The sequence below is a fragment of the Diceros bicornis genome, chromosome 21 (genome assembly GCF_020826845.1).
Source record: "Diceros bicornis minor isolate mBicDic1 chromosome 21, mDicBic1.mat.cur, whole genome shotgun sequence".
Lineage (NCBI taxonomy): Eukaryota > Metazoa > Chordata > Mammalia > Perissodactyla > Rhinocerotidae > Diceros > Diceros bicornis.
Genome location: NC_080760.1, coordinates 53,826,609 through 53,854,399, shown reverse-complemented (window position 1 = coordinate 53,854,399; position 27,791 = coordinate 53,826,609). Strand labels below are relative to the sequence as shown.

At 51.0% G+C, this 27,791-nt stretch overlaps 1 protein-coding gene across 1 annotated transcript in view; it reads right to left on the bottom strand.

Annotated features, from left to right (window-relative positions):
* Positions 1-387: 387 nt before the first annotated feature.
* The window catches only part of DENND3 (DENN domain containing 3), a 63,216-nt gene continuing 35,812 nt past the window's right edge, over positions 388-27,791 (bottom strand). Inside the window, exons 14-23 of the mRNA XM_058565001.1 lie at positions 22,563-22,822; positions 21,240-21,410; positions 20,125-20,254; positions 17,292-17,399; positions 14,255-14,394; positions 9,702-9,862; positions 8,440-8,573; positions 2,561-2,679; positions 2,348-2,485; positions 388-2,133 (exon numbers count right to left, since the gene is read on the bottom strand). Of these exons, the coding sequence (XP_058420984.1) occupies positions 1,933-2,133; positions 2,348-2,485; positions 2,561-2,679; positions 8,440-8,573; positions 9,702-9,862; positions 14,255-14,394; positions 17,292-17,399; positions 20,125-20,254; positions 21,240-21,410; positions 22,563-22,822 (1,562 nt within the window). The 3' untranslated portion in view covers positions 388-1,932. The remainder of the gene's footprint in view (positions 2,134-2,347; positions 2,486-2,560; positions 2,680-8,439; positions 8,574-9,701; positions 9,863-14,254; positions 14,395-17,291; positions 17,400-20,124; positions 20,255-21,239; positions 21,411-22,562; positions 22,823-27,791) is intronic.

The following is a 27,791-nucleotide window of genomic DNA, read 5'->3' as shown; positions in this document are numbered from 1 at the left end:
AAGAAACAGCGAAGGCACAAAAGTGCCCTTTGCATTTCAACAGCCCCCACCGCCCCGCAAGATTCTATTTACATAAACACAGAACCCACCCACCCCAGCCCATTTATTCCCCTGTTAACTCCATTGCTCACCTCTGTTTTCTCTTTTATATAAATGACCATTTCCTAAAAGCTTCTGGTTTTTCTGCACTGGTTGTTTCAAATGCAATCACTGTCAGATTAAGATTTTGGGAATTATCACCAAGAATAAAGGAAATGAAAAGTCTGCATTAAAATAACTTGACGGGTGCTTAGAATGAATTAAGAGCAAATCCCAAATGGTCCTGTATTATTTTAAAGATCTCTCCCACTGGTTAATGTTGGCTAAAGTAAGGAAACTGGACAGTAGTGTTTATTAACAAAAGAATTTATTATCGACAGTGTGAAAATACTTGGTTACATGTGGACTGGCATTAAATAATTTATGTGTAATTTTTCATGTGTTTACAAAAGCAGAATTCAACCTTCTGCTCTTTGCTACTGGCTAAGTCTTCCTTCTAGAAGTCAGGGGAACACACCCTCTCTAAGCACCGACTGTGGGGGGCCAGTTAGTCCACCTGGCTGCTCTCTGCACCACACTCCCAGAACGCCCCAAAATGTCAGTCAGCGACCGGGACCTTCCAAGATGTTTGGGTCCTGCAGACCAAGCCAGAGTCCTGGCCAGAGCTGTCATCCTGGAGGCACCGCAGAAGCTTCTGAAGCTTGGCCCCGTTCTGGGGCCTGACAAACGCCCTCAGAGGCTCTCAGGGTGAGCGAGGTCTGGCGTGGTGTCTAAGTCCTGAAAACCCAAGGCAGAGGGTCCAGCAGCCCCTCTGCAGCTGAGCTCACGGTGGGTCCACGGGCCCTCCCACAGTGCTGGCAAGTGGATGTTCCCTCCAGGTCCAGCAACCATGCCAAAACCTCCCCTGCTGGACATGTAGGGAACGAAATCCCAATATTAGAGTAAAAATGTGCAAAAGGTCTTTTTTGCAAGTATTTAGTTATTTACAGCGAATGAGATCATCTTCAGTTAAATAATAAAGCCCTGTCTACATAGCCACAGACGGTGTGCACACAGATGTAAGTGGAGCTGAAACGTGCGTTAATATCTGGTAGGGGAGCTTATGCGGCAGCAACTTGACTGGACAACTACATACATGCTATTTCAGATGGAACTTGTTGTCTGTGATCTTTGGTAGAAAATAATCTCTCTAGGTTTCTTCATTATAAAAATTTTGCATTAAAAAGAAGAAACACAGAGTTTGCCTCAGCTGGCCCAACCCCTGTCCAGACAGTCTTAGCACAGCGTTATCCCCGCCCTAGGCAGGCTGTCACCTGTTCTGATGGGGGACGGCAAGGGCAGCGCAAACCTGTTCAACCACAAAGTGGTCATTTTAAAATATCCTTCTTGTAAGCTTTGCTGGAAACAAGAAGTCAACGTAAGGCTGTAGGGCTCCTGTAAACCTGGTTAATAGGTATTTGTTGAATGAAGGAAGTAGAGGAAAGGCAAACCAGAGACATGAGGGCTGCAGGTCACGTGTGACTTGGCTAAACTGCTTCTGGCTGGCCCCTGGTTGTGGATTCTGGAAATTTCTAGAACTTTCCAGACAACACACAGGGTAACTTCTCAGCAGACTTTATCCCAAATTGGCCCAGCTGCCTGCCTGAGAACTCACCCCCCCAACCTGAAACGCTGTGGGTACAGTTTGAGCAAGAAAGTCGAGAGAGAGCGCGTTACCCTTGGTCTCATAACTGAGGCAGAAAGAGAAACAGGCACCTGCAGGGGACACACGCACCCACCAGGGCCCAGCCTGGCTCTGGACCCTGCCTTCTCTGGGAAAGCTCCAGAAAGCCGGCAAAGGGCACACGGTTCTCAGTCACAGAGCACAGCTCTGCTCAGCACATTGACCCACGTTTATTCGACTTTCCAGATGGCAATCTTGCCCTCCTCCCTGCCTGACCCGCTCAGCACGTATCTGTCCTCGGCCGAGCACAGAGTCTGCACCGTGTCCGTGTGGGCCACCAGCTCCTTTTCCACCGTCTTCCTCTCGGCGTCAATCACGTAGATCTTCCCTTTGGATTTTCCCTGCGACAGGCCCGTGCCGCCCACCCAGATCTGCCAAAAAGAAAGGGGGGGCGTCAGCCGCACACAGCCCGGCCCCGAAATGAGACCCCTGGTGGGTGTACCCTGGGTGGGACGGTGCACCCCAACACCCATGTCCTTCCAGACAGGGCCTCTGCTGGCTGGCCCAGGGCACAGAGCCTTGGGGGACAAGGCCCGGGCAGGACAGCGCCCAGTGCTCTCCAGGGCGGCGTGGGACCTGCCTCACCTGCGTCTTCACCCTGATCATACAGGTGACCTCGGAGCAGTCGTGCAGGTGAATCCTCTCAGGGGGCGCTGCCAGGTCCTTGAGGCTCCAGATGCAGATCTTGTCGTAGCCGGCACACGCCGCCCAGAGCTGCTCCCGCTGAAACAGAAATCACAGTGTGGGCGGTGGCAGCCCCGCGCACGCGCCCGCGGCACTCAGACGCTGCTGGGGTACCTCGGGAAGGAGCTGGAAACCGAGGAAGGACGTGCTGATCTCTCCAAGGCTCTCGTTGATCTTCAGTTCTTGACGAAGAAATCCATTCACTGACACAACCATGATGCTGTTCCCTGTACCTGTAGTAGGAAAGAGCGAGAATGAGCGACAGGCAGAGCAGATCTGCAGCATAAGGGCGAAACAACTGGCCGAGTGACTGGCTCCTTCCACGCGTTCTGGCCGTACAGCCGCCTCTGTAACTGTCCCTGCCACACGGTGCCAGGGGCAGCGCTGGCACATTTTCTCACCAACGCGACTCCCCGCAGCGACGCTCCAGACCGGTAGCCCCATTTTTACTGAAGAGGAAACCACCAGAATCCAGCGCCCTCTCCAGCTTTGTGAAACACGGCGAGGAGACGCAGCAGCTTTGGAATCCTCCCTGCCACGTTATTGTGGGTTTCCTCCCCCTCGAAGCCACAGCCAGCCCTAACCCCGCTGGCGTGTTCGAGTTCACAGACAGGGCCCCGCCTCTGTGGAACATATCTCTGTGTCTACGTGTTTATGTGCTGTGTTTACATAATGTCTCTACGTTACGTGTTTCTGTTAATCACTCAAGGAAAATGTCTTTTCGCAAACCTAGCGTTTCCACGACATAGAGCTCAGATCATCAGAAAGAGGACTGCAGAGAGGACATAACATCAGGTGCACGGGGACGGAGAGTCACCTGTAAAGAGCGGCAGCCATGCTGCCAGGCTGTCCTTTCTTATGTTTTCATCACATGCACCCTGCCCCCACGTGCTAAAGCCACCGTGCCAGCATCGCAGATAAGGGACAGGAAGACACAGCCTGCCCTTGGGGAGCCGTCAGATGTAGAGGGGGGGCGGCCACAGCCAAGATGCCCGAGGAACACCAGCCTGTGGGGCAGGAGGGGCGAGCCCCCACGTGCTGCCCGGCTCCTATGGCAGGTGAGTCGACTGCAGGTTCCCCTCTGGCACTCGGTCTCAGCGGAGAAAGCGCCCCGAGGACTCGGAAGCTCGGCTGGGTTTTCAGTCATGGGAAGCGAGAGCCCGCCACCACATCTCTCCTTCCTGCTTCTAAGCCCAGCTAAATGTGGTTTTTCCCGAGACCTAATGAGCAGAAACTAGCATCCTACAGGAACCCTTTATCCAGATACGCCATCATCCACTTGGACCAATTAACAAGCCCTTCTGGATGCTGCTGCTTGTCAGGAACGCCTGGGCCAGCAGGGAGCCCTCTGGAGAGGTGCTTCTGCCACCCTGGGGCCCTCAGTGGTCCTCTGGCTACTGGGGCCCCTCCTCAGTGCTGGCCAGCAGCTCTCAAACCACTCCGGGCTCTTCATAAGTGCACTTGACCTGCGCGGACACTGCAGGGGCCTGGCCGGCAGAGGGGAGCTGGGGGAGTTCACACACCGACGCTGATGGTACAAACATCTAGGGGAGCCTGCTGTACAGGGAGCAGGGGGTGGGGACGACAGATGTGGCGGGACTGATCACCGTCCCTGAGGCAGGCCACGCACAGAAAGGGAAGGGGTTCGTGGGGCCCCTGCTGTGGGGCAGGAGAAGGATCTGGGGTGGGCTTTGTCCAGGAGGTGATCCCCATGGGATGCCCCCCTCTGCTGCTCCACCGCTCACCCCCCTTTTGGAGGCTTGTCCTGTCCATACCCCTTCTCACCCAGCCAGGTCAGGGTACAGGGGCTTGGGGCCAGCGCTGTCAGGGCCGCTCTCTGGGGTTCCTGTCACCAGCCCCACACTCACCAGCACTCGAAGGCCGACCATGCCTTTGCCTCTAAAGTGTCTCAGCTGTCTGTGTGCTCTCACATGGGAAGGGTGGTAATTCCACCTCACTCTTCAAATGAAGGAACAGTCTCCAAGAGCATGATGGACCTGCCCAAACTGACCGACCGTCCAGTGACAAAGCCTGGATTTGAACCCGAATGCACACAAAGGCCACAGCCTGAAGCACAGGTGCACCAGCAACCTCACAGATGCAAACCTCTGACCACACGGTACAGGGAACAGGCGCCCACTTCCCTCCTAGAAAATGACCCAAGCACGTGTCCTTCTGAGGGGCACTCAGGGGTGGGGTGCCTGCAGCAAGGGTAGCTTCCCATCCAGACTTAGGGGACGAATAGCAGGGTCTGAAATAGTGTGCCTGGACTAGAAAGTGGGGGACTCCCAGGCTCCCCTCGCTGAGGGCCTTGGGAGGACTGAGAGGCGTCGCCCCGCCTGTCCCTCACTCTCTTCCGGGCTCTGCCCCAGTGCCCACAGACGCCTGGATGAACAGAAGACACTGACGTGATCTCCACAGCTGAACTGACAACATCTGAGTGACCAAGACTTCAGCTCGCTGCCCTTGCTTAGACGAAGACTGGGAACAACTCTTCACAGGCAAATGTTCTCTTTCACCTGAAGAAACCTTACTTTCCTCTTGTGCTTTTCTCACTGTCGGGAAATAGGAAAACTATTTACTGTATTCAGTTAACTTGGAACATGAAAGGGATTCTGTCCTTCAGGCAAGGCGACCATGCTCATTCTCATTTGTTATCTCCCTCACTGTATCGAACAGGCACCTCTCCACCCAGGGTCTGGTCAGCTTTTAGTCCAGAATGCATCCATGGGTGGACACACACACACACACACACACACACACACAATGTCTGGAGGTCAGCCAGAGCTGAGGGATGTGATTCTTGGGTGAAAAGAAACCAACTCAGTGAGCTGCACAATTTCCTGCGTTTTCTCTGAGGAATAAAAGTTCTAGCAGTACGTAGCAGTCCAGATTGGTTGACGGTATGGTTTGGGGCTGCCAGTGTGGCCGGAAACAGAGGGGAACTATCTCCAAAATGAGGCAGCCCCAAAATTAACGTATAAATTCTCCTCAAATCCTTGGCTGACTCCTAAACTGTGTATAAACAGCAGAAAGCAGAACTGGAACATTCCAGACCTGAGAAGAGATCTCAGTGCTTCCCACTGAGATAAGAGTTCACAGTCCCAGCTCGTCTAAGTTAGAAAGGCTCAGTATACACCCCGGGCATCCCCTCGAAACCCTGAAAGGGCCAGGCTGTAAGGATGAAGACAACACACTAGAACTAAGGGTCATGCTCTAGGACTAAGGTCAAATTGAAATATACTCACCCTAGAAAAGCCTAAAACCAAGCCTCTACACAAGATCAAGATGATCCACCAGTAATTTAATGACCTTCTAGAACAAAACTTAATGCTCTCGAAAGAAGGCTATAATCCAGGATTATTTGTGTCATCAACAATATCCAGGATGCAATGAAAATTACTCTACATGGGAAGCATTAAGATGTGACTGGAAATCAAGAGGAAAAAATAGTAAACAGAAGCAGACTCACAGATGATCCAATATCCCAGAGACAAGGACTTTAGACCAACAATTACAAATGTATTTTAAAACTTATAGGATGATGGAGAGGATGGATGAAAAGATGAAGAATTTAGGAGAGAAATGGAAGTTCTTTAAAAAAAAAATAAAGTAAATGGAAGTTCTAGAACTAAAATGAAAATCTGCTGGATAGGTTTAACAGCAGACAGGACACCGAAGAAGAAAGGTTCAGATCTTAGCCAAACTGAAGCACAGAGAGAAAAAGAATGAAACAATCATTGCAGTGGTCGAGACCTGTGAGACATTACCAAATGGTCTAACATATGTAATTAGAATCCCAGAAGACAGCAAGAGAGAGAGTGGGCAAAAGAAATATTTGAAGGGATAATGGTTAAACCTTTCCCCCAAATTCATAAAAGTAAACCACAAGGAAGATAAACACAAAGCCTGTCCCACCAGGCATGTGGTAATCCAGCTCATGAAACCAGAGACGAAACCTTAGCTCCAAAAACCAGACACACTATATTCAGCAGAACAATAAGAATGACGGCAGACTTCTCATCAGGAACAAACAAAGCTAGAAGATGATGGAATATTTCTCAAGTGTGGGGAGAAAATAAGAACTATCAGCCTGGAATTTGTTTCCAGCAGACTCAGCTCATAAGAAATGCTAAAGGAAATTCTTAAGGTGAAGGGGAAATGATGCAAGATGGAAACCTGGATTTTCAGAGGGAATGAAGCTCACCAAAAATGGTCAATATCTGGGCAAAAATAAACTTTCTCTTACTTTCTTTGAAAGACCATTGAGTACTTAAGCAAAAATTTTAAAAATATATTATGAGGTTTATCACAATCGTAGAAAGAAAATACTGCATTTAACAAGAGCAGCACAAGGGGCAGAAAGAGATACATGGAATTAAGCTGACTGCTGTGAGCTGCTCACACTACACAGGAAGTGGTGAGATGGGTATCTAGGGAGGCTGTGATAAGTTAAGGTTGCATATCACAACCCTCAGAGCAACCACTAAAAAGTAAAACAAAAAATGTAGAGCTAAAAAGACAATAAAGAAGATTAAAATGAATACTAAAAATACTCAGTCCAAAAGAAGGCAGGAATGGAGAAACAAAAGAAAAAAGAACAGACAGGAAAAATGGAAAAGAAGGCAACAGTAGACTTACACCTAACCACGTCATTAATAGCATTAAAAGTGAATCGTCTGATGGGCAAAGGATCTGAACAGACATTCACCAAAGAAGATACACAAATGGCAAAAAGCACAGGGAAGATGCTCCCCATCATTAGCACCAGGGAAACACAATCACAACCACAGTGAGACACCACGTCACACCCACTAGCATGGTCACGATAAAAAACAGATAAGTTTTGGTGAGGATGTGGGGGAATTGGAACCCTCATACACTGCTGGTGGGAATGTAAGATGGTGCAAGTGCTTTGGAAAGAGTTTGATGGTTTCTCAAATGGTTAAACATGGTTAACCCAATTCCGCCCACAGGAAAACGGATAACAGCACTAGCATAAACTGTAGTATAGTCATACAGTGAAATACTGCTCAGCAATAAAATGCATAAGCTATGGATACTCGGAACATGACAGAGGAATCCTAAAAACATTATGGTGACTGAACAGAGCCAGATAAGAACACATGCTGCAGAGTCCATTTATAGAAAGTTCAGGAACAAGCAGAACAAACCCAGAGTGACAGAATTCAGAACCACCGTTTCCCTCTGAGGGGGTGCTGCCTGGAAAGGAGCACCAAGGAACGTAGCTGTGATGGAAATGCTGTGTCTTGATTGTTGGAGGGTTATGTGGTAGACGCTTTTGTCGAAACAACAAACTGTACACTTAAAACGTTTTATGCATTTTACCACGTGTGAAATATGCTTCAATTAGAAAAAATGTGTTCACACTGTCACCCACGTTATCTGACATATATACGCCAGGGAGAAGTTCAAAGTGCAGACAACATTGGTGCTCTGCAATGCTTGGAAGTGCAGAACATAAGCCACCAGGCACAGCCTCTGCACCCCCCAGTCACGCCCCAGGGCAATGCCCAGCTCAGTTCCACAGACATCCCCGCCCTGGGGTCTACACTGGGAGGGGCAGAGGTGAGCACACAGCATGGTCCTGCCAAGCTTGCCCTCCAGCTAGGGAGATGTGACCTACACACAAATGGCAGGGCCACCGAGGGCTCCCAGAAGGAGCAGTGACAACTCGTGGGGCACCTGGGCTGCGTTCACACTATGAAGGACTCAGCGAGAGCAGAGGGAGGAGGAGAGAGGCTGGCACGTGGAGGAATGCCAGGTGTCTCGGAGGCACGGGGAAGCCCTGGAGAAACAGCGAACTCAGGAGGGATGCAGGGAGCCAGGGAGCACAGAGAAGGAGCCAGAGGTTTAAAATAAAAGCTGAAATGCGTCAAGCAACGAAAGAGGCCTGTAGCTCTCCTTCATTTTCCTCTTCCCAGAGCAGGGGGTTAGGTTCACATTTTGACGGCAGAGGATTGAGGACTTACAGCACCACAGGTGGCCGTCGTGCAGTCTGATGGACGAAAGCCCGCCGCTCGGCAGCTGGAAGCTGCTAGTCACCCGCAGCGTGCTCACGTTCCACGCGAGGACAGTCCCGTCCATGCTGCAGGAATACACCTCCCTGGCAGTGTAAAAACACATTTAATTTTGGCCCTTGAAAACATTGTGGACGTTTCAATCCAGAAAAGAACAAAGTTATCATCCGATCAAGCGTCCACAACACGGGTAACAAGTGACATGGAGACCCACTATTAATGTGGAAAGAACAAGTCTCAGTTAAGATGTAATCGATTCAGCAGGAAAGGGGGCTTTCTGAGGATGCCCAGCATCCCCCGTCACTGTGGGCTGCCGGCCCCTCGAGGTAGTGGTGAACGGAATGTAACGTGACCGTTAACTAAATCTAACCCCTTGCACACGTGCTCTCCGAGTTCCATAACCAGCTCCTCGGGGGTGACTGGCGGCTGCCGGGGAGGGCTTGGCTCTAGACAGTGCAGTGCACAGCCTGTCACCTTCTGATCGTGCTCAGTTTATATCCCCCTGAACAGAAGACAGATGGCACCCCAGAAACTAAAGGGACAAGAAGGTGGGGGAGGCTCACATGGCAAGAAGCAGCAGAAAAGCTTTGGAGCCACAGCCACCCGCACACCTCAGGCACCCACTGAGGCTCTGGCTCCGCCACAGAGGGAAATGGGGACCCCATCCCATTCTCGAGTCTGCCCTGGGCACCTCCTGTATGCCAGGCCCTGTTCCAAGCCTGGGACACACAGCCTCGGGGAGCTGACAATCTCAGTCCGGTAGACAGGAGGAATGAGGTCAACACATCTTAGGGGTTGAATTCTGTCCCCACAAAATGATATATTGGGTCCTAACCCCCCAGTACCTCAGAACACGACCTTATTTGGAAATAAGGCCTTTACAGAAGTATTCAAGTTAAAATGAAGTGAACAGGGTGAAGACAGGACTGGAGTGATGCGGAGGATTGCGGGCAAACCACCAGAAGCCGAGAACAAGGAAAGCTGAGTGCCAGTCGCCACTGAGCGCCACGCTCACCCTGGCACTGGCCCTACAGGAGACACGCATCTCTGGACCCAGGACCCGAGCAGACAAGAACGTCGCCTGACTTCTCCTTCCGACCCGCTTCACTCTGCGTGCCTGGCCGGCCCCTACAGGTGATCGCCCACAGTGACCCTAGGAGCCCTCACCCACCCAGGAGCCAAACGCTCCGTTCTCCCAGCAGAGCCCAGCTTACCTGGGCGCCTCCGTCCCGTCCCGCACAACCAAACCCGTGACACTGGCGCGGTGATCCGTGAGCTGCTTACTGCACGACATGCTGTGGACGTTGATGATGTAGATGACGGAGTCCTCCGAGCCGACCCACACCTGGTTCTGCTCCGCCATCACCATGCAGTTCTAACGGGAGGCCAAGAAAACATTAGGAATGGTCAACTCTCAGTTTCCACGGCAGTTGTGTCAGAGAAATTCACCGCAAACACTGGAGCAGTGAATTCCGAACCGTTGCTCCGAGGGCACATACAGCAAGGATCCTGCAGCCTCTGGTCACCTCTGTCAGCCCCTCAACACATTGCCTTGTTTGGCATGGGTTTCTGTTTACAGGCATCTAATTTTATATACACTGTCGATTCATTAACACTGAACTCACACCAGAGCACTGTAACTCCTGCCTGAACAACGCTCGTCTAACACATGTTCTCTCTGTAGGGCACGTCACAGCCGTCCTGCACTCAGGGACACTAGACAGCACCACGGCTCTACACTAGGGGGCTATTTTAAACAGCAAAATCACCAATAAAAAGCAGAAAAGTGTGGAAAACATGGCACTAAACAGGCCGTGAACAGGACACTTGTCCACAGTATGAGCGGCAACGGGAAAGCAGAGTGTCACCTTGCTCGACCTCAGCTGGGAACACGCGCGTCGGGCAGCGCTCGCTCCTTCCTGCTCTGTGCACGTGCATGGCTGTGGGTAACCATGAGAGCGCTGTATTTTTGGGGGGTTACAAATAAATTTCAGCAAGTAGGCGAATTTGCAAACATGGAATCTGCAAATAATGGGGACCGACCGTCCACTGACAGTGAACAAAACTGCCAGTGCTCTCTACAGCCAGAGCGGGTCCGCAGGGTTTCCGGCTTAGCCAAGTCAACAGCCAGGGATTATTTTTAGACTTTCTGAAATTAGAAATTAAGGATTAAAACACTGAAGAGTTATAAAAGCCACACAAACATGTGACTGCAGCTGTGTCTGCCTGCACGTCTCAGCCAGTCCAGTCACACCCCCGAGAAGCCCTCCCCGCGTCTTCCTCACTTCGAGACTCCCCAAGCTGCCGTCGCACAGACTAGCCAGCCGCTCCGGTGGCTACTTCATGAGCGTCTTTCCTGTCTTCACCCGGGATATGGGCACCGTTTTACTGGTGACTGAACGAGATGTCTCAGATTTTCAAATACAAGTAGGTTTCAAAGAGCAAAAGTTATATCCCATTGGAGGGGTGGAGGCTAGATCCAATACCAGATAGAATCCGTGTTGATGGTGGTGAATTGTACTTCAAGTCACAAGAAAGATCTTACAAAAATTGATAGTTTTAATTTTACCAATAAATTTCCCATAATTTAGAAAAAGATGTTAACTTCCTAATTTCAGAATTAATTATTCATTTTAAAAAAAACATTTCTTTTTAGGCATCTACTTGAGAATTGGTATAATTTTAGTAAAATGTCTTTCTTTAGTGGCCCAAAGATATCTTAAACTACTTTGAATGTCAAATTTCAGAGGAGGCAGCCTTCTCTCGAGATAATTATCCAAGTTTCTTTCTTGTTAAATGGTACAAAATGTCTCTGTGAAACTAGTAGGAAGACATTTTCACATAATTGGGATAACTTATTGCTTTAATTCAATGTTCCCTAGCCTAATTGGGGGACAGGAGAGACTGCTACAAAATGCAGCCTTTTATTTTATTTTAACTAGGATTTTAAACGTTATTCTATTTTTAAAAAGTCTTTGAAATGCTTGTTACTAAGATTGAACACACAAAAAATTAAATTTAGAATAAGAATGATTTCCTTAATTTCTCCTTCTTGTTTTTTGTTTGGTCTATAGCATTATTAGACTTTTGTAAATAGTTTGATTTAATGTATGTTGGACCCTGTTTCTTTATCATCTGAGGCTCATTATTTGAGTGTGGGGGAAAATGATTTAGCAACTTCCTATTTTCTTGCTAATATGTAAAGTCTGCCATTCCGGCATTTAAGAATGATGCCTATCCTCTCAGCAATATGTATGTGAATTCACAATATTTCTGTCTCACAGCAGCTCTGAAAGCATAGCCTGTGCCACCGATTGTCACATTAGTTTCAGATGATGGAACGTGGCCATCAAAATTGATATTAAAAAACTCAACACTTGGGTGTATAAACTTCACTAGATTGTTCTCTTCACATTAAACATGAAAATAAAGATGGTTTCACATTACAGGAGTAGTTATGAGGATTTCCCAGCAAGACCCCGGGGACAGTGGCTTCTTTCACACCCGCAGAGGGTCTTGAACAGGACGGAACCCAGCAGCCAGCAGAAGTGCGAGTATTCTGAAAAGCAGGACGGTATGGCAACCGACGCCCTGCAGTCACTGAGTTCCAAGGTAGCCCCACTCGAGTCGCCGCACCTCCTCTCTGGTCCAAGAGAAACCCACTGCTCGCTCCTCACCTGGAACCCCAGAATTCACGAGGAACGCCCCAAGTGGGGTTCACTTGAGGGCCTTGGTGCAGGGGGGTAATTACGCGTAGTGTGGAACATAAGAAATGCTTTTCAGAGGGCGGTGCTCGGCCTGGAGACGTCTATAAGCAGGGAGAACTGACGGCCAGTGGTCTAAGACGTGACCTTGGATTCTTGGGGGGGAGGCAGGACTGTTTTTGCATGAATTAACATAATCAACTAGTGTTCTGTCATACCCTCTCCTGATGGGGTGTGTAACCTAATAACCAGGTTACTTACATTAATGCCCATTTCCACTACCCACCTTCCTAAGAGTACAGTGATTCAGACCTGGGAGCAAGTCTGACTTATTACACTCTCAGATGCAGTTACAGATTCTCCAGAGGCAGGAAATAAAAGAACCACCCGCTCTGGCCGCCTGGCAGTGAGGGAAGAGGCAGGGACAGTGGACCATCCAGGCCCCACCTCCCACCTGTCACTGTGCCGCCTGCTGCCACCTGCTGGCAGTAAAAGGTTCCAGCCTGAGCCTCCTCCCGGAGCCAGGTGTCTCTGAAGCACCAGCACCTCCTGAAGGAGGGGGCCCTGCCGGGGCCCCTACTAAGCTGTGTGTGCTGGGGCTAGTCAGTCCACCCACAAAAACGGCAACTTCATCCGGCTCCTATAGAGACGCCCGAAACCCGTACGGCCTGACAAACACCAGCCGCTGTTATTGAGGAGAGCTGGATTAAAAAGCAGTCCATCCACTCCCAGATCTGGGTTCTAAGTGCGATTCTCCAGTCTCAGAACCAGGGCCCCGTGGAGAAATGGCTGATTCTAGGGGCAGGGAAACACGAGGGCAGCCTGGAGCTTCTTGCAGTGCCAGGAAACAAGGACACGCTCGAAAACCAATAAGAGGATGGGGCACGCCAAAGGACACGGGCCAACCCGAATGAGCTCCTACGGCTGAAGCAGGAACAAGTTCAGCACCAAATCAGTGAACAGAGAAGAGATGAATTTCTCTTAGAGCAGAATTCCACATGATGTATGCAGATACTTCCCCCGGGGCCTTAACACCCACTCCCACCCTGCTCCCCAGGTGGGCTGCACTTAACGACCCACTTCCCAAGCAGGGCATGGGAGGGGAAAGGGTGCGGGTAAGTGCAGTGGAGGAAGCTGGCAGACGCCAGCCTAACAGTGATAAGGGCCAGCGTCACCCACGATGTCACATGGACGTCTTACACCCCAGATAGGATGGAAGAGAAGGGCACTTTGTTGCTTTAGTATTCTTTCCAGAACCCATAACCCCAGCCTCATCAGCAGAGAGCACCAGACAAACCCAGACTGGGGACATTTTACAGGGTACCATGAGGACTGTCCAGCCATGAAAAACAAAGTCTGAGACACTGTCCCAGACAGAGAGACCTACAGGGACATGATAACTAAACGTCATGTGAACAGAAGAGGACGTTAATGGAGAAACTGGTGGAATTCAAATAAGGTGTGCAGCTTAGTTAACAGTAATGCACCAGTGTTACCATGGTAACAGAAGATGCTAACAATGGGGAGAAATGGGTGCCGGGTGGACTGACTCTCTGTACTGTCTTTGCAACTTTTCTGTAAAACTGAAACTATTTCAATATTAAAACTTTATTTAATTGAAAAGTAATCAGTCTAAAAGCACAAAGAATTAAGGTTTCTCAACCATGAGATGTTTATAATATGCAAATTCGATTTAAGTTGTTCTTAGTTTTCAACCCCAAACATGTTAAAATAATTCCAAGTATCTGCTTTAGATTATTGGAAAAGTAATGTGAGGATATGACACTGCACTTTACATTACTGAAATTCGTTTTCAGATTTCAGAGTGGGGGTGCTTAAAGTCATTATCTGCTCACTTAAATAAGAACATTTGAGTAAAGGATGGAACAAGCTTACGTTTAATCTAAAAACGAGATAAAAATTAAGGACCCCTTACTGACAGAATTGAGTGACGCTGTGGAATAACACGTGTCCTGCCGCTGTGCCCATCCAGGCTGACGTGTTCAATTGTCCAAAATCACAAGTGAAAGCTGTCCGCATTCACTGGCACTTGGCCTACTCACCAGTCTAGACGTGCCCACTTTAAAGCAGTGCTGGTGAATCGTCCACGAGGAAGCATCAAATACGGTCACTTTGCCTTCATTCAGAGCACACCATAATTTAGGGTGAGCATCTTCAACTTTTTCTGCTGGATCAAGATGCCCTAAAAAGGAAGCAGCCCAAAAACATTTAAAGGAAAACCCTTTAATGCATCAGCAGGTGATTCAGGCCATTACTCAGGTACTGCTGGGTACCCACCAAGCCCCAGGTGCCATGCAAGGTGCCCAGGATACAAAGGTGAGCACAGCCAGAACGGCCGCGCCCTCCAGGAGCTTAGAGGCTGTGAGTGAGCTGGCTCTGCCCAGAGAGCCACACAGACAGACAGACAGAATCAGGAGGGCACTGCGGGGCTGGCTTCCCTGAGCCAGCATCTGGAGGATGCACGACAACTCATTAGAGAACAGCGTTTCAGGCGGAGGGAACAGAAGGAGCAGAAGCAGAAAGAAGGAAGGGAGACTGGCTGGAGAGCCTGGCGGGAGTCTGGGCTCTGACAACGCACACTCCCGCCAGGAGCGAGGAGAGTTCCTGCTGCCCCGCGAACCCCGCGTCTTCGCCAGCATTCGGTGCTGTCAGTCTCTTTTTTTTTTTTTTAATTTTATTTATTTATTTTTCCCCCAAAGCCCCAGTAGACAGTTGTACGTCATAGTTGCATGTCCTTCTAGTTGCTGTATGTGGGACGCAGCCTCAGCATGGACAGAGAAGCAGTGCGTCGGTGCGCGCCCGGGATCCGAACCTGGGCCACCAGCAGCGGAGTGCGAGCACTTAACCGCTAAGCCACGGGGCCGGCCGCATATCAGTCTGTTTCATTTTGGCCACTTGAATGCTGTGAGGATTTTGGGTTTTTGTGGTTTATTTGCAGTCCCCTAATTGCGAATGAGGCTGATGGCTTTAATTAGCCCTGTGGACATCCTCTGTTGTGAAGCACTTATGTCTGGTCCATTTTTGAATTGTCTTATTCTCCTTGATTTGTAGTCATTCTGTTTATATCCTTGACATGAGCCCCTGTGGGTTCTGCTGTGCTGCAAATATCCTCTCCCAGGCCATGACTACCATTGTCACTCTCTTTTAAGGGTCTCTTTAAAATCCTTTATTTTAATGTAGTCAAATTCATCAGTCTTTTCCCCTATGGCTAGTATTTTTTATATATGATTTTTTCCTCACCCAAGGTCATGAACATATTCTCCTATGTTATCTTCTAGAAGTTTGTGGGCTTTATTTATTTATTTGTTTATTGCCTTTCACACTTAGATTTCAGTCCCCTTGGAACTGATGGTCGTGTGTGATCTGAGGTGCAGTCGGTCAAGCTTCATTTTTTCCTTACCGATGCACAATGTCCCAACACCATTTATGGTGAAGACTGTCCTTCCCCCACCGCCTGCTCTGTAACCTTTGTCCTAAATCAGGGAAGAGTAAATCTGTCAGTCCTTCTGGGGTGTCCGTTCCCTGGGTTGACTGGCCCCCTGGGGGAGATCTTGCCCGGCTGGGACGCACCCTCCACCCACCAGAGACTGAGCTGCTGGAAGCGGGGCTCCAGGCCTGCGGGCTAGTTCCTTAACTCCTGGGTGAGCCCTGGGGTCCCGACCCACAGCTAGCAGGTGTACCAGTACTCCCCCGCTCAACGGGCCCTGACTCCAGCTTTCGTTCCTCTAACCCCGCAGCACTGGCCAAAGCTCTGCTCACTCTCAGCTCCAGTCACCTCTTCCAGACTCGGCAGCCACTCCACGGGAAAAGGGGCCCCCTATTCTTCATGGTTGTTTTTTATAGTCTGTCTGGCCCTTCTAGATGTTCTCAGAGGGATGGCTGGTCTGAATGACCTGGCCCACCATGATGCGAAGCCCAGATCAAGCCAGTTTTAATTTAAGGGACACTACCTTAGATCTAACAATACTCCTTCATTCAGAGGCCATCATGAAAAATGTCTTATCTGTGGTGTCTAGTGAAGGCAACCAAGAGCCCTGAGTGGATCAGTCAGGTGCATCTCCAGGAGGACGAGGTCTGACTGTGCTCTTCGCTCTCGCACTCCATCTGTTGCTTTACGGGGTCTTCTGGACGTTCAGTGAAGAGAGAAAACTCTCCTCTCCTGCTGCGAAATTGCTTTGCCCCAGAACCTTGACTCGCCCACCTGAAACCATCTGAGATGTACGCTCCATGGCTGTGAACGGTTACTCCATGAGGTCACACACCAGAAGAGGGAAGGAGACACGGAGCGCGCCGTTGATGCTGACTGCTCATTATTCAGACACGAAGGAACCGAAAACACTACCGGGTTTTAAGGCTCTTTTCTGCCTAGAATGAAGTTCCTCTGTTTTCTGACACTATAAACCCTCAGGGACACCCTCCCCGCTGCCATTCTTCACAAGTCAGAATTAAATAAAAGCGTTTTTGATGGTTTTGAACCTGTAACCCAAGGGTGATCTCTGTTTATCCTCAGACCCACGGCAGCACCAATTTCTTTCTCCTTGCATCATCCTAGTGCAACTTGTGGGCAAGCAGAAAATCTCTGCACAGGAGGAGGACTGTACAACGGCACCAGACAAAAAAAGAACCATATCATAATACACAAGCTCAGCCAAGGAAACATGTCCCCGACTGCTAAGACGAGAACCTGAGGGGCAGTCACTTGATCTCAGCGACAACAGGGTCAGAGTAGGTAACCGCCAAGGGAAAGAACGGGGGCACACGCACTTCATGAACCATGAACCGCTGCACGAGTGTACGGGGGGACGGCTCTGGAGCGGGGCTTCCGTGAAGTGTCTCTCCCGTTTCAGTCCCTCAGGGGCTCCCCACGGCTCTGGACTCCACAAGGTGAACTTTACGGAGCAGCTACAACAGTTTCACCTCATTGCTCAGGGTTTTGCCTCAAAAAGTAGAAAACCACGTGGCCCTTCTTCACCCTGTATCAGCCCATCCCCCCTTCACTGCAGGGCTGACCCCCAACACTGAGGCAGACTTGGCAGATCATTGAACACCCAGCAGCAGCAAACAAGAAGACCAGTTTACCTGGAGTGTACAACAAGACGCCAATGGCTTGTGGGCAAGTCTCGCCCGCCGAAGGGTTTATCTTGTGCTTCAGCGTTTCCGAGGTTGTCTTGGGAACTGCCATGGGCACTGAAATGCAAACACCAAGTCTTAGTTTTCCGGACTAGATGAAATCGATGTTCCCAACAGCCTCACGCACTCTGCTTTCTTTAGCATATTAGTTTGGGGTAGAACTTCATAACTTGTGAAGATGAAGCTCTCTCTGAACCAGACAGTAAAGTAAAGCCACGCGTGCCCAGGCCTCCTTTGTCTCGCTGTCTTCGTCATGTAAATAACTGGCAAAAGTGTGAGCATTCATCAGCTGTCTTACACTGCTTTCTGTTGAAACACAGCTCTCTTCTCAGCTAGTAAGCTCTATAATCTGACCACTATCCACACTCAACCATTACGTATTACCTCGCAAAGAGAAGATTTCAAACGTTTCTCAATGAATAAACATTCCGCCCAGCACCGTTTCTCAACCTCGGCACTATGGACACGTTGGGCCATAGCTGTGGCTGCTGTGGGGCCGTCCTGTGCACTGTAGGATGCTTAGCAGCATCCCTGGCCTCACCCAGCAGATGCCAGTAGACCCCCCCCAACACACACACACAACCACAAATATCTCCTGGCATTCCCAAATGCCTCCCCCAAGGAATGGGGTGCAAAATTTTTGACAGTTTAGTTTTTGACCTGCCATTGTGAATTGACCGTAAACTATGAACTTAAGCCCAGGATCATGTATCTTTACGTCATTAAATTTACACACAGGAAAAACGGTTCTTAGTATGTAACAAAGGGTCAGAGACACTGCACTTAGATGAGGCCCCTTTGCCATGTGGAACAAGGTGGGCGACAGTCAAGAGAGCTGTCATCTGTTGGGCGCTGCCATGGCGACTGTGTGAACTGTGTACAGAGGAGTGAGAAGGCTTTTCTATAAACTCTTGACAAAGATTAGGCATGAGCTTGGAGGGATATAAACAGCTCAAGTGTAGTGTTTATTTGATTTTGTTCCTAACTAGGGAAAAAAACAGCAATCAACGTCTGGTTCCAGGACTATTGACATGAACTCCTTCAAGTCACTCCAGTGGGTCTTGTGGCAACCAGAGCATCCGGACTGCTGTGGGAGGGAGAGATTCTGGGGCCAGGAGAGAGGGATCCTGGGGCCTGGAGAGAGGGATTCTGGGGCACAGGAGGGAGGGATTCTGGGGCACAGGAGAGAGGGATTCTAGGGCACAGGAGAGAGGGATGCTGGGACACAGGAGGGAGGGATGCTGGGGCACGGAGAGAGGGATTCTGGGGCCAGGAAGCGTCGGGAATCTCACAGTTAGTGACAGACGTGGCAAAGAGCAAAATGAGCTGAGGTGAATAAACACGTAACTGAGGTTTGTTTTTCCTGCTCCTGGGACAACGCTTTAAAAACCAGTCTCCTAGCTCTATACCCAAGAGAGATGAAAACACGTCCACACAAAAACACGTCCGTGAATGTGCACAGCAGCACTACTTGTAACAGCCAGAAAGTGGGAGCAACCGTGTTCACAGCAGACGGATGGACGAGCAAACTGTGCCACATCCTCACCGTGGAAGCTCCTCTGTCCCTGGAGGGATGAGGTACTGATCCTGCTCCACCATGAACCTGAAGAATCACATACATGGAAGAATCCGGGCACAGAGGACACATGTGTGATTCCATGTCCAGGAAACACCCAGAGCAGGCAAACCCAGGACAGACAAAGGCAGACTGGTGGGTGCCTGGGGGCTGGGGTGGCTGCGGAGTGGTACAGGGTTTCCTTCTGGGGCGATGAGAATGTTCTAGAACCCATTGTGCTGATGGCTGCACAGCTCTAAATATGCTAAAACCACACACCTTCAATGTTATGGCATGTGAATTACATCTCGATAAAGCTGTTATAAATAAAAACAGTGCATACACACAAAAGTAGAGGTCATTTTACAACATCCCTATTGTGTTCACGTGTGGTTCATGAATTAATTTTATATTGTTGGTCTAGTTCAGCCATGTTCATCATGGCAGGTAGTGATGTCAACAGCAGTAAGGGGCCCTCTGTATTCTCCACTTCATGCAAATCACAAGGCAGCTGGGTTTAGGAGAGCACTTAAAAGTTGAAAGCAAATAGAGGTAGCTAAAATGATGCATAAAGTTATTCTTCCCCATTTGTTATTTCCTAGACTTGAAAAATCTTCCAAAAAAAAAAAAAAAAATTGAGCCTACCACCAACCCTGTATGGCTTCCAGAATGTGAGAGCCAGATTTAAATCTACAAGCAGGATATCAGAGAACTCCTGTCTGGGGAAATTGACCAAATCAAGAAAAATGAAAAAGATACGGACATGCAGGGGCCCCTGCTCACTCAGGCAGTGAGCGGTCAACAAGGCCGACCACGTGCAGAGGTTCCTGCAGCTCCCCAGTGGACAAACGTCCGACTGCTGGGGATTCCACAAGCCACTCAACAGCCTTCCACAAATTTCCATTCTGCTTCAACCGGCCAGTGGAAATTCTGTGGTTGGCAAGTAGGAATCATGACAAATACCGTCCAGTGAAAAGTGGAATGGCACCCAGACATTCAAGTTAGGCGGGACCTCAATGTGTCCTGATGAGCAGAGAGCTCCAAGGTATATTGTTAAGTCAGAAAAGGAAAGATCCAGAACAATGTGTGACATATTTAAAAGTACAAAAGAAAAAAATTTGAGAAATGTGGGATCGGTTCTAACTGATAAAACAAATGTCAACGAGAGAAAATCACTTAAGACGTATTCAAGACCCCACGGCTGTGTCAAACACAGGCGTGTCTTACTTTCATTCTTCAACTTATCAAAATAAGATAACTTGGAGGCAGCATAAATGGCGCCGGTCGACTGCAGTGTGCCCACGACGGCGTCCATCAGCAAGACGTGGGTCAGCGCCTGCTGGACGTACTGGGGGTCCTGCGGGAGAAACACGTTCACTTCAACACAGTCACCAGATCCGTCACGGTACAGCTCTGTTATGTTACACAAAACAATACTTTAAAGACGCATGATTTTTCAAAGCAACACGAAGAATTTAAATTTGGATTTCATGTCATGTAATTATTTTCCTCTTAGTTAAGACAAATATTGATCATTTATACCAGGGGTCGGCAAACATTTCCTGTGAAGGGCCAGGGAGTGAATACACACAGTCTCTGTCCCACCTGCTCCGCTCTGCCGCTGCCGCTCGAAAGCCCACGGGCCTCAGTTTGACTGTGCTGGTTTGTGCTAACTAACCCGGCGGACATAAAATCAGACGGCAGGTCCAAAAGTCACAGAACATTGGGATCTTAGACAGGCCCAGGCCCTCTTCCCAGCCCAAACAGAAACACCCCCTCGGCATTGGTGGCCTGCGCTCCCGTCACTAACGCAGCCCCCCCGCCACTGCACAGCGTGCTGTTCCTGACGTGTCCCTGTGGTGGGTGCTGCCCTCCCCGCGTCTCTCATGATCCGTGGGCTGTGCCCCTCTCTCTAACCTTGGAACTGTGCCGTGTGTGAGCTCCCCCTGCACACTCTTTGCCCACCTTGTCATGGGGCTTCCTGTCTTGCCATTTAGAGACTAGAACTATCTTCCCTCATCAGGCCTCCATCTGCTGCCTCTGTCCGTGGTGGGCGGGGAGGGGGGATGAAAGAGCACAGAGCAGCTGCCCCCACACTCCCCACACCGCTCTGCCAGCCCCTGGGTTTGCTCACCACGGCGTCCCCTAACGCCACAAGGCCTTTTACTGGGTCACGCAAACCACAGCACCTTCAACGCCTTCTGACAAGACCCCGTCTAATTCAACCCATTCTGCTCACGGGACGAGCCCGAGTCCCCGAGCTCGAAGGGCTGAGCGTTATTAGAGACACGGGTAGGACGAGGCGAGCCTCGAGCCAGAACACAAGACAGCGGTTCCCAGACCTTGTGGTCATCGGCCAGCTTCTTCCCGGCCCACATCTCCTTCACCATCAGGTGCCACAGGTCACACTCCGTTTTAAGGTTAGCTTCAAAGACTTCTTTCTTGGACGCCATTTTAATTTTTAAAGTGGGTATTCTCAGCACCAGAAAAGCTACCGTGGTACTTCGGACTTCCTAGGGGGCAGAGAGAGAAGAGGACGGTGAGTAGAGTGACACTCGAGAGGAACGCTGGGATTGGTGAGGGCAGGCGGCAACGGCGGGTCTGAAATCCAGGAGCGTGGGCGCGAGACCACTGCTGTCCCTGTCGCACACGCCGAGGGGACCTGCTGGGCGCTCGGCTGACGTCCTGCTGTGAAGGCAGGCCTGGGAGGGCGGGGGGCCACTCGGCAGAGCCCGGACACAGCCCCTGGGGCCGGGCGCAGGGCCGGGGGTGGGGCGCGGGCGTCCCAGCGGGACTCGAGAAGGGGCTCTTAGGGCTCTGAGAGCTCAGCACACCTCCTGGCGGATGGCGGGTTTGCTCTGTGAGCGGCACGTCCACACACCCACACAAATGGACTCGGCCACTGCGTTTAAAGGCGGTTCATTCCTTCACCTCCTTAAATATTTCTCTCTCTTTGGCGTTCTAGGAGGAAGTCTGTCAAAGCAGGTGTGGAGGAAAACAGCGCGAGGTGGGGCCCTCTGGTCCCGCGTTTACCACGGGTTTACTGCCTTTCCTGTCTCTGAATATTCTTTCAGTAGCTGAGTTAACACACCTCCCATGCCTCGTATAAATTTGGGAAAATAAATGTAGGGCATAAGATGAGTCATGATCTTAGTTCAGATTTCCTCAGTGGGGAAAAAGACTCTCTTGAATAGGTGTTTAAAGTTGTTATAAAACAAACAAGTGGGCCAGTGAGGAATCTGCTCAGGAGACGTGAGAGACACCAGCTCACGGCGGCTGCACACAGCAGTTTCTCAACAAATATCTCGTGGATGAATTAATTTCTGTGCTTCTCATGTTTTCTCTAATTAGAAGGTCAGTAAAAGAGCATGCCTGCATCGCTTCTTGCTTTCCTCCCAGACACAAGTCAGCTGTGTTAGAAAATCAGCTACAGGTGAACGCTTACTGCTCTAAGCATGTCACATACTTAACCTATTCAATCCTCAAGCAATCCTATTAGGAAGTCGCCATTATTATTCCATTTCACAGATGAGCAAACTGAGGCAGGAAAGGTGAGTGGCTTGTGGTGGGTCTACAGCGGGCACATGGCACAGCAGGAAGGGTCCAGGCGTCTGCTCCAGTGGGGGGACCTCCTAAGCATGGGCAGATTCCCGGGCCCCTCTTACCTCTATGTTTCTGAAGGTGGAAATCTCCACATAGCCCGGCCTCCCTTCGGTCAGGAGGAACAGGCGCTTCTGGGTCATGGCGATCTTGCCCACACCCCAGTTGGTCTTGACAGAGCTTGACAGCTTGTAAACACACTCGTTTTTATCCAGGTGTTCCATCACTGATGAAGGCAGAATGACCTCTTGGGCCTCTGCTTCTGTCTCCTTCCAGCAGTTGTAGAAATCCTTGAATGTTTCTGGGTCAATCTGTTTCTGCTGTCCTTAGTTGTTTTAAAAAAAAAAAAGCGAGAGATTTCTTACAGCCACACACAACACGTGCGTCAAGAACTTCTGTTATCTTAAGACAGCGCATTACCCCAACCACGCAGCAGGTGGCACCAGTACTCAAGTCTGCCTAGACATAAAACACCTGGGAGGGGTTCTCCACTCGCTTCCAGGCAGCCCCAGGTGCCCAGGGTGGGCACTCGATCTAGGCCCAGCCCATCCACCCTCTCTAGCCCCTAACCCGGGGATGGGATCGCAGTGTGACTTAAGCCAGGTAGTCACAGTAACTCTTTGGACACCAGGTGGGAACACTGGGACAACACTCTTTTCTTATGGTGGCAAAGACCTGTATCACCACTAGAACTGGTGGCAGCCATCTTGGGGCCATGAGGGGAGCTAGTCCTTGGATGAAACTGAGGAGACCAGATCCTTGGTGATATGCCTATGCCATTGGATCAAGCCTTGCCCGAAGCTGGCAAGATCTATCTCTATATTCTTTGGTTCTGTGAGCAAATAAATTACTTGTATTATTTGTAACCAAGATGATCGTAATTGATGCCATAGCCTTTCCAAATGTCCAATATTCATGGGCTCTGGAGTCGGAGCGAGCCCCGAGTCAGAAGGCCAGCTTCACTACAGTTTAGCAGTGTGACTGCAGGCCAGCTGTGGAACGACCCTGCCTCCTTGCCTGTAAAATGGAGATGGGATCCCCACCCCACCCACGCTAAGAAGCCCAGCCCATTCTAATGCCCGAGGTTTCCCTGCCTCTGCTCCTGCCTTGACTCAGGTCTGCCTCCGTTCCGTGCCCCAGATCTGGCTGCTCCTCTCTCTGCCCTCTGTCAGGCAGCAGGCCCCCCTCGCGTTCTGGGGTCCCTGCCTGTAGAGCGGCCCCGCTCATAGCCTGCGTCACTCGGCGCCCAGAATGACTTTCTAAGATGCAAGTAGGAGCTCCCGCTCCCCGTTCAAACACTTCAAGGCCCCTCGTCTACACCAGGCCCCACATTCCTCCAGGATCAGGCCCCTCCTCCCTTCACACCCCCACGTTCCCATCATACCAAGTACATTCTGAAACAGGCCATGTCGTCCATGCCTCTGCACACACTGGTCCAGAGTGCTTGGCCCAGAAAACTCCTACTCATCCTTCAAGACCCAGATAAAACAGCTCATGTGCAGCCTTCCCTGACAAGGCAGTCCTCCTGGCCACACGGCCGCCGAGCTGCATATGCATTTCCCTTACTGCCTTCAATGACACCTGCTATGCTCCACTCTACACAGGGTCCCACTTAATCCTCCCAGCCACCTCAGGAGGCAGGCACTACTATCAGGGAAACTGAGGCATAGAGAGGCAAGCCCTTGCTGGCAGGTGCGTTAAGTGCAGAGCTGGGCCCTGAGGCCAAGCAGACAGCCTCATACCCATGCTGTACCGCTCTGCAGGTTCGTGTCTGCCTTCCTTGCAGATGCCAGGCTCGAGAGGGCAGGGACCACATCCTCCCTGTCCCCAGCCTGGCTGGAGGCCAGATGTGAAATGGCCAAATGACGCTCTGAAGTCCCGGTGTGGCCATGTCCCTGCTCTGGTTCCATAACACAGTGTCAAGGTGACAGTTATCTGAGGAATTTGAAATCACGGCCACAACTGAGTCTGGCTCAGCTGAGCAGTCACGGCTGCCGTCTGTGAATGGGAGGGCGCTGTGACAGGCAGGACGGGAGGCCTTCCAGGCCGTGACATTCGCTTCTACATAAGAATGGCTGAGATGGTCGGAATTAAGACTTGAACCAGCAAGTCAGGCCTCATCACCACCACAAGGTGCAGGCACCAAATACTCAGGAGAAAGCCTCCACAGGTGCAGGATTGGAGTCGCTTCTGTCCCACTCCCGCCCACCTGTATTTCTAATGTTGACAATGGGTGTCAACTATTTATAGATTTGTGTCAAGTTTTAAAGTCACTGGATCCAAACAGGGAAGAAACACACAACAGTGGGGTATTCATATGTCCTTGCGTAATTTTTTATAAATAAGTCACTGAAGAAGATGAAGCACAAGGGCACCGACGTGAGCTCCGGTGGACGGGACTGGCGTCCCCCGCAATGGGCGGCAGGGCACCAGAGCGCGTGTGGGTTGTGCCCCTGACCCCACAGAAGGGTTTGCAGAGCCCCTGTGCCATTTTAGAAACGCTGCTCAGAGCAGCTGCCTCTGACTGGGGCACCTCAGTCTACACTTCCCAGTGGTTCTGAGCCATCGTGTTTTAATCCGAAGCATTTGCTATTTTAGTTGGACCTCACATAAGAAGACGTTTAGTCTAAACATCTGAGCAAGGAAAGCCCAAGAAATGGGAAACAAGAGAAGGGAAGTGAGAGAGAAAGGCGAAGCCTTTACTGAATGAGAGCTGGAGCCAAAAGACCATGACGGCAGAGCCTGGAGCCAAGTGGCCTGTCTCTGCCGTCACTCCGGACAAAGCCCCTGCTGTCCAGGCCCCGCGGAGTTACTGGGGCCGTGCAGAGCAGAGTGCGAGACACCAGAACCCGACACAGCTTCCTCTCACAGACACGTGGCGCCAGGCCTCGGATGTGAGGCAGGCTCGTGGGCTCCAGCGGGCCCCAACCAGGGGATGGCAGAGACCAGGGGCACCCTGTGGTGGGAAGCGGCACGTACTCAGCTCCGGCCGGCCTGTGGACACCACACCTGCCAGGGCTGCAGCAGGACTGGACAGCTCACACCTGAGCCTGCTGTGCACACCTGCAGCCACTGTGCACATCCATGAACTCCATGCACACACAGCCACCACACACACCAACTGCCACTGTGTGCATCCTTGGCACCCATGCACACCTGTGGCCATTGTGCACACGTCCATGCACATCCACAGCCATTGCACACGTCTACACGGACAGAACAGCCATTCTTCATTTGTCTCCAATTCTGCACAAAAATGCCAACTGTTCACTCCTGTACCGTCACCCACACACCTCCAACACGGCCCATCCAGCTCGTCTGCGGGTGGAGGCAGCACCACAGGAGCCCGACTCCCACACGGCCAGGCTGTCGGCAGCACACGTCAGCCTCCCTCCCTCCCTGGGCCCACCTTGGGAGCAGCTGCATGTGGAAATCACTGGTCCTGCCCTGTGAATATCGGACTTTGAAACGTGTGACTGTTAAAATGTGTAATGATGAAACGGTGACGATGATTTTTTGAATAAACCCTCTGATGTATTCTTACACGACGTCAGTTCATTCGAGAATGGTGACACTCAGCTATGACTTCACACTGCTTTTTTAACACACGGCCGTTAGGCGAGAACGTACCCTTGGTGCTGCGTTACAGCGGCTCACACACCCCAGAATCACGATCGATAACTGACCTACTTTGTAATTACAGGGCCAAAGTGACAACAGGGCCGTCAATGGCACGATCGTCGTGGGTCAAGTCTGCTGATGCCCTCCCGGGATGTCCTCTCCATGTCTCTACTAGCATACGTCTGGGACTGCTGGACAGTGTCCACATGTCCAGCCACAAAACCACGCTTTCCAGGCTCCCCTGCAGCCGGGTGCCATGGGACCCACTCCTGCCCAACAAGAGGTGAGAGTGGGGGGATGGACCCTCTGCTTCCTGAGGGGAAAACAGGGATGCCCAGAGCCATCAGCCATCTGGGACTGGGAAGCAACAAGGCCGTGGGAGGGAGCGAAGGGGACTGAAGGGGCCTGGTGCACGGTGGCTGAGGAGCCACCACACATGCTCTGAACGTCCTGTGACACAACAATCCCAGTGGCTTTACGCTGCTGTATGTCAGGCCCTGCAGCTGACCTGGAGGGCGCTCGTGTCCTCATAAAGGTCCCCGGAAGGGAGGGGGCAGGGCCTTCTTCAAGAGGGGCTGAGCCCCGAGGCACCCGCACTCCCACTTCCTGGCAGCCCCTGAGCGTGGTTCCTCAGGCATCTCTGTGAGCACCTCTGTGTCCCCTCGGACACAGCCCATCCTCCCGCAGCGTCCCGACCCCCGGGCATCTCCTGGGTGGCGCCGATCGCCCGTCAGATGCCCAGTGAGACAACCCCCACTGTGCCCTGTGTGGCCAAGGTGGAGTCGTTTCTTCTCAGCATTTCCAAAGTGCAGCACGTAGAGGTGACCAGTGATCTGGACCGGCCTGCACCTCGGTCAGACCAACTAACTGGGACCTGTGAACAAATGATCCGATTCCTGCACCCAGAGGAAGACAGACAGCACGTGCACGCGTACAGAAACTGGCACGCACTGCCACGTCTGCCACGGAGGCCACCGACAAGAACCCAAACGGAAGCCATGCTCTGCAGTCTCCGTGTGGTAAGTAGGGAGAGATGCTGTCATGTCTCTCATCAGCATAGGATGACCTTTCTAGAGGACAGGAGAGCTCCTACACGTCAGAAGGGAAACGGAAATATCCCAATATAAAAATGGGCAAAGACTATGGAAAGGCAGTTCAGAGGAAGAAACCAGCATGGCTCAGAGCACGTGAGCTGCCGTTCGGTGAGAACAGCAGGGAGGGCATCTCATGCTCATCACCGCGTGCGGCCCAGGAGGTGGGACACGGATCTCCCAGGAGGCACCGCCCTGTGGGCATCGGGCAGTCTGCAGTCAAGATCACAGTACTCACATCCAAAGATGAGCTTCTTGGCCCAAATCCTCGAGAAACCAATCCACGCGCACTCCCGGAAACAGGCAGCGCAATACCATGTCAGCATTAGAAAAGGCACAATCCCGGGACAGCCCCGATGGTGAACAGGTAACTCACGCACTCCCACTGTCAGCAGTGGAGTAAATGAGAGCTATGTGAACCAACACAGACAAAGTCAGAAAACACAGCGCCGAATAAAATAGTCAGTGCGGACCGACACGCATGATGTGACACAATTCCCCGAAGCTTAAAAACACAGACCCAGGTACTGCTGTCGGATCCATCCGCCCGCAGTAAATGCATATAAACGTGGTCACGTGGTC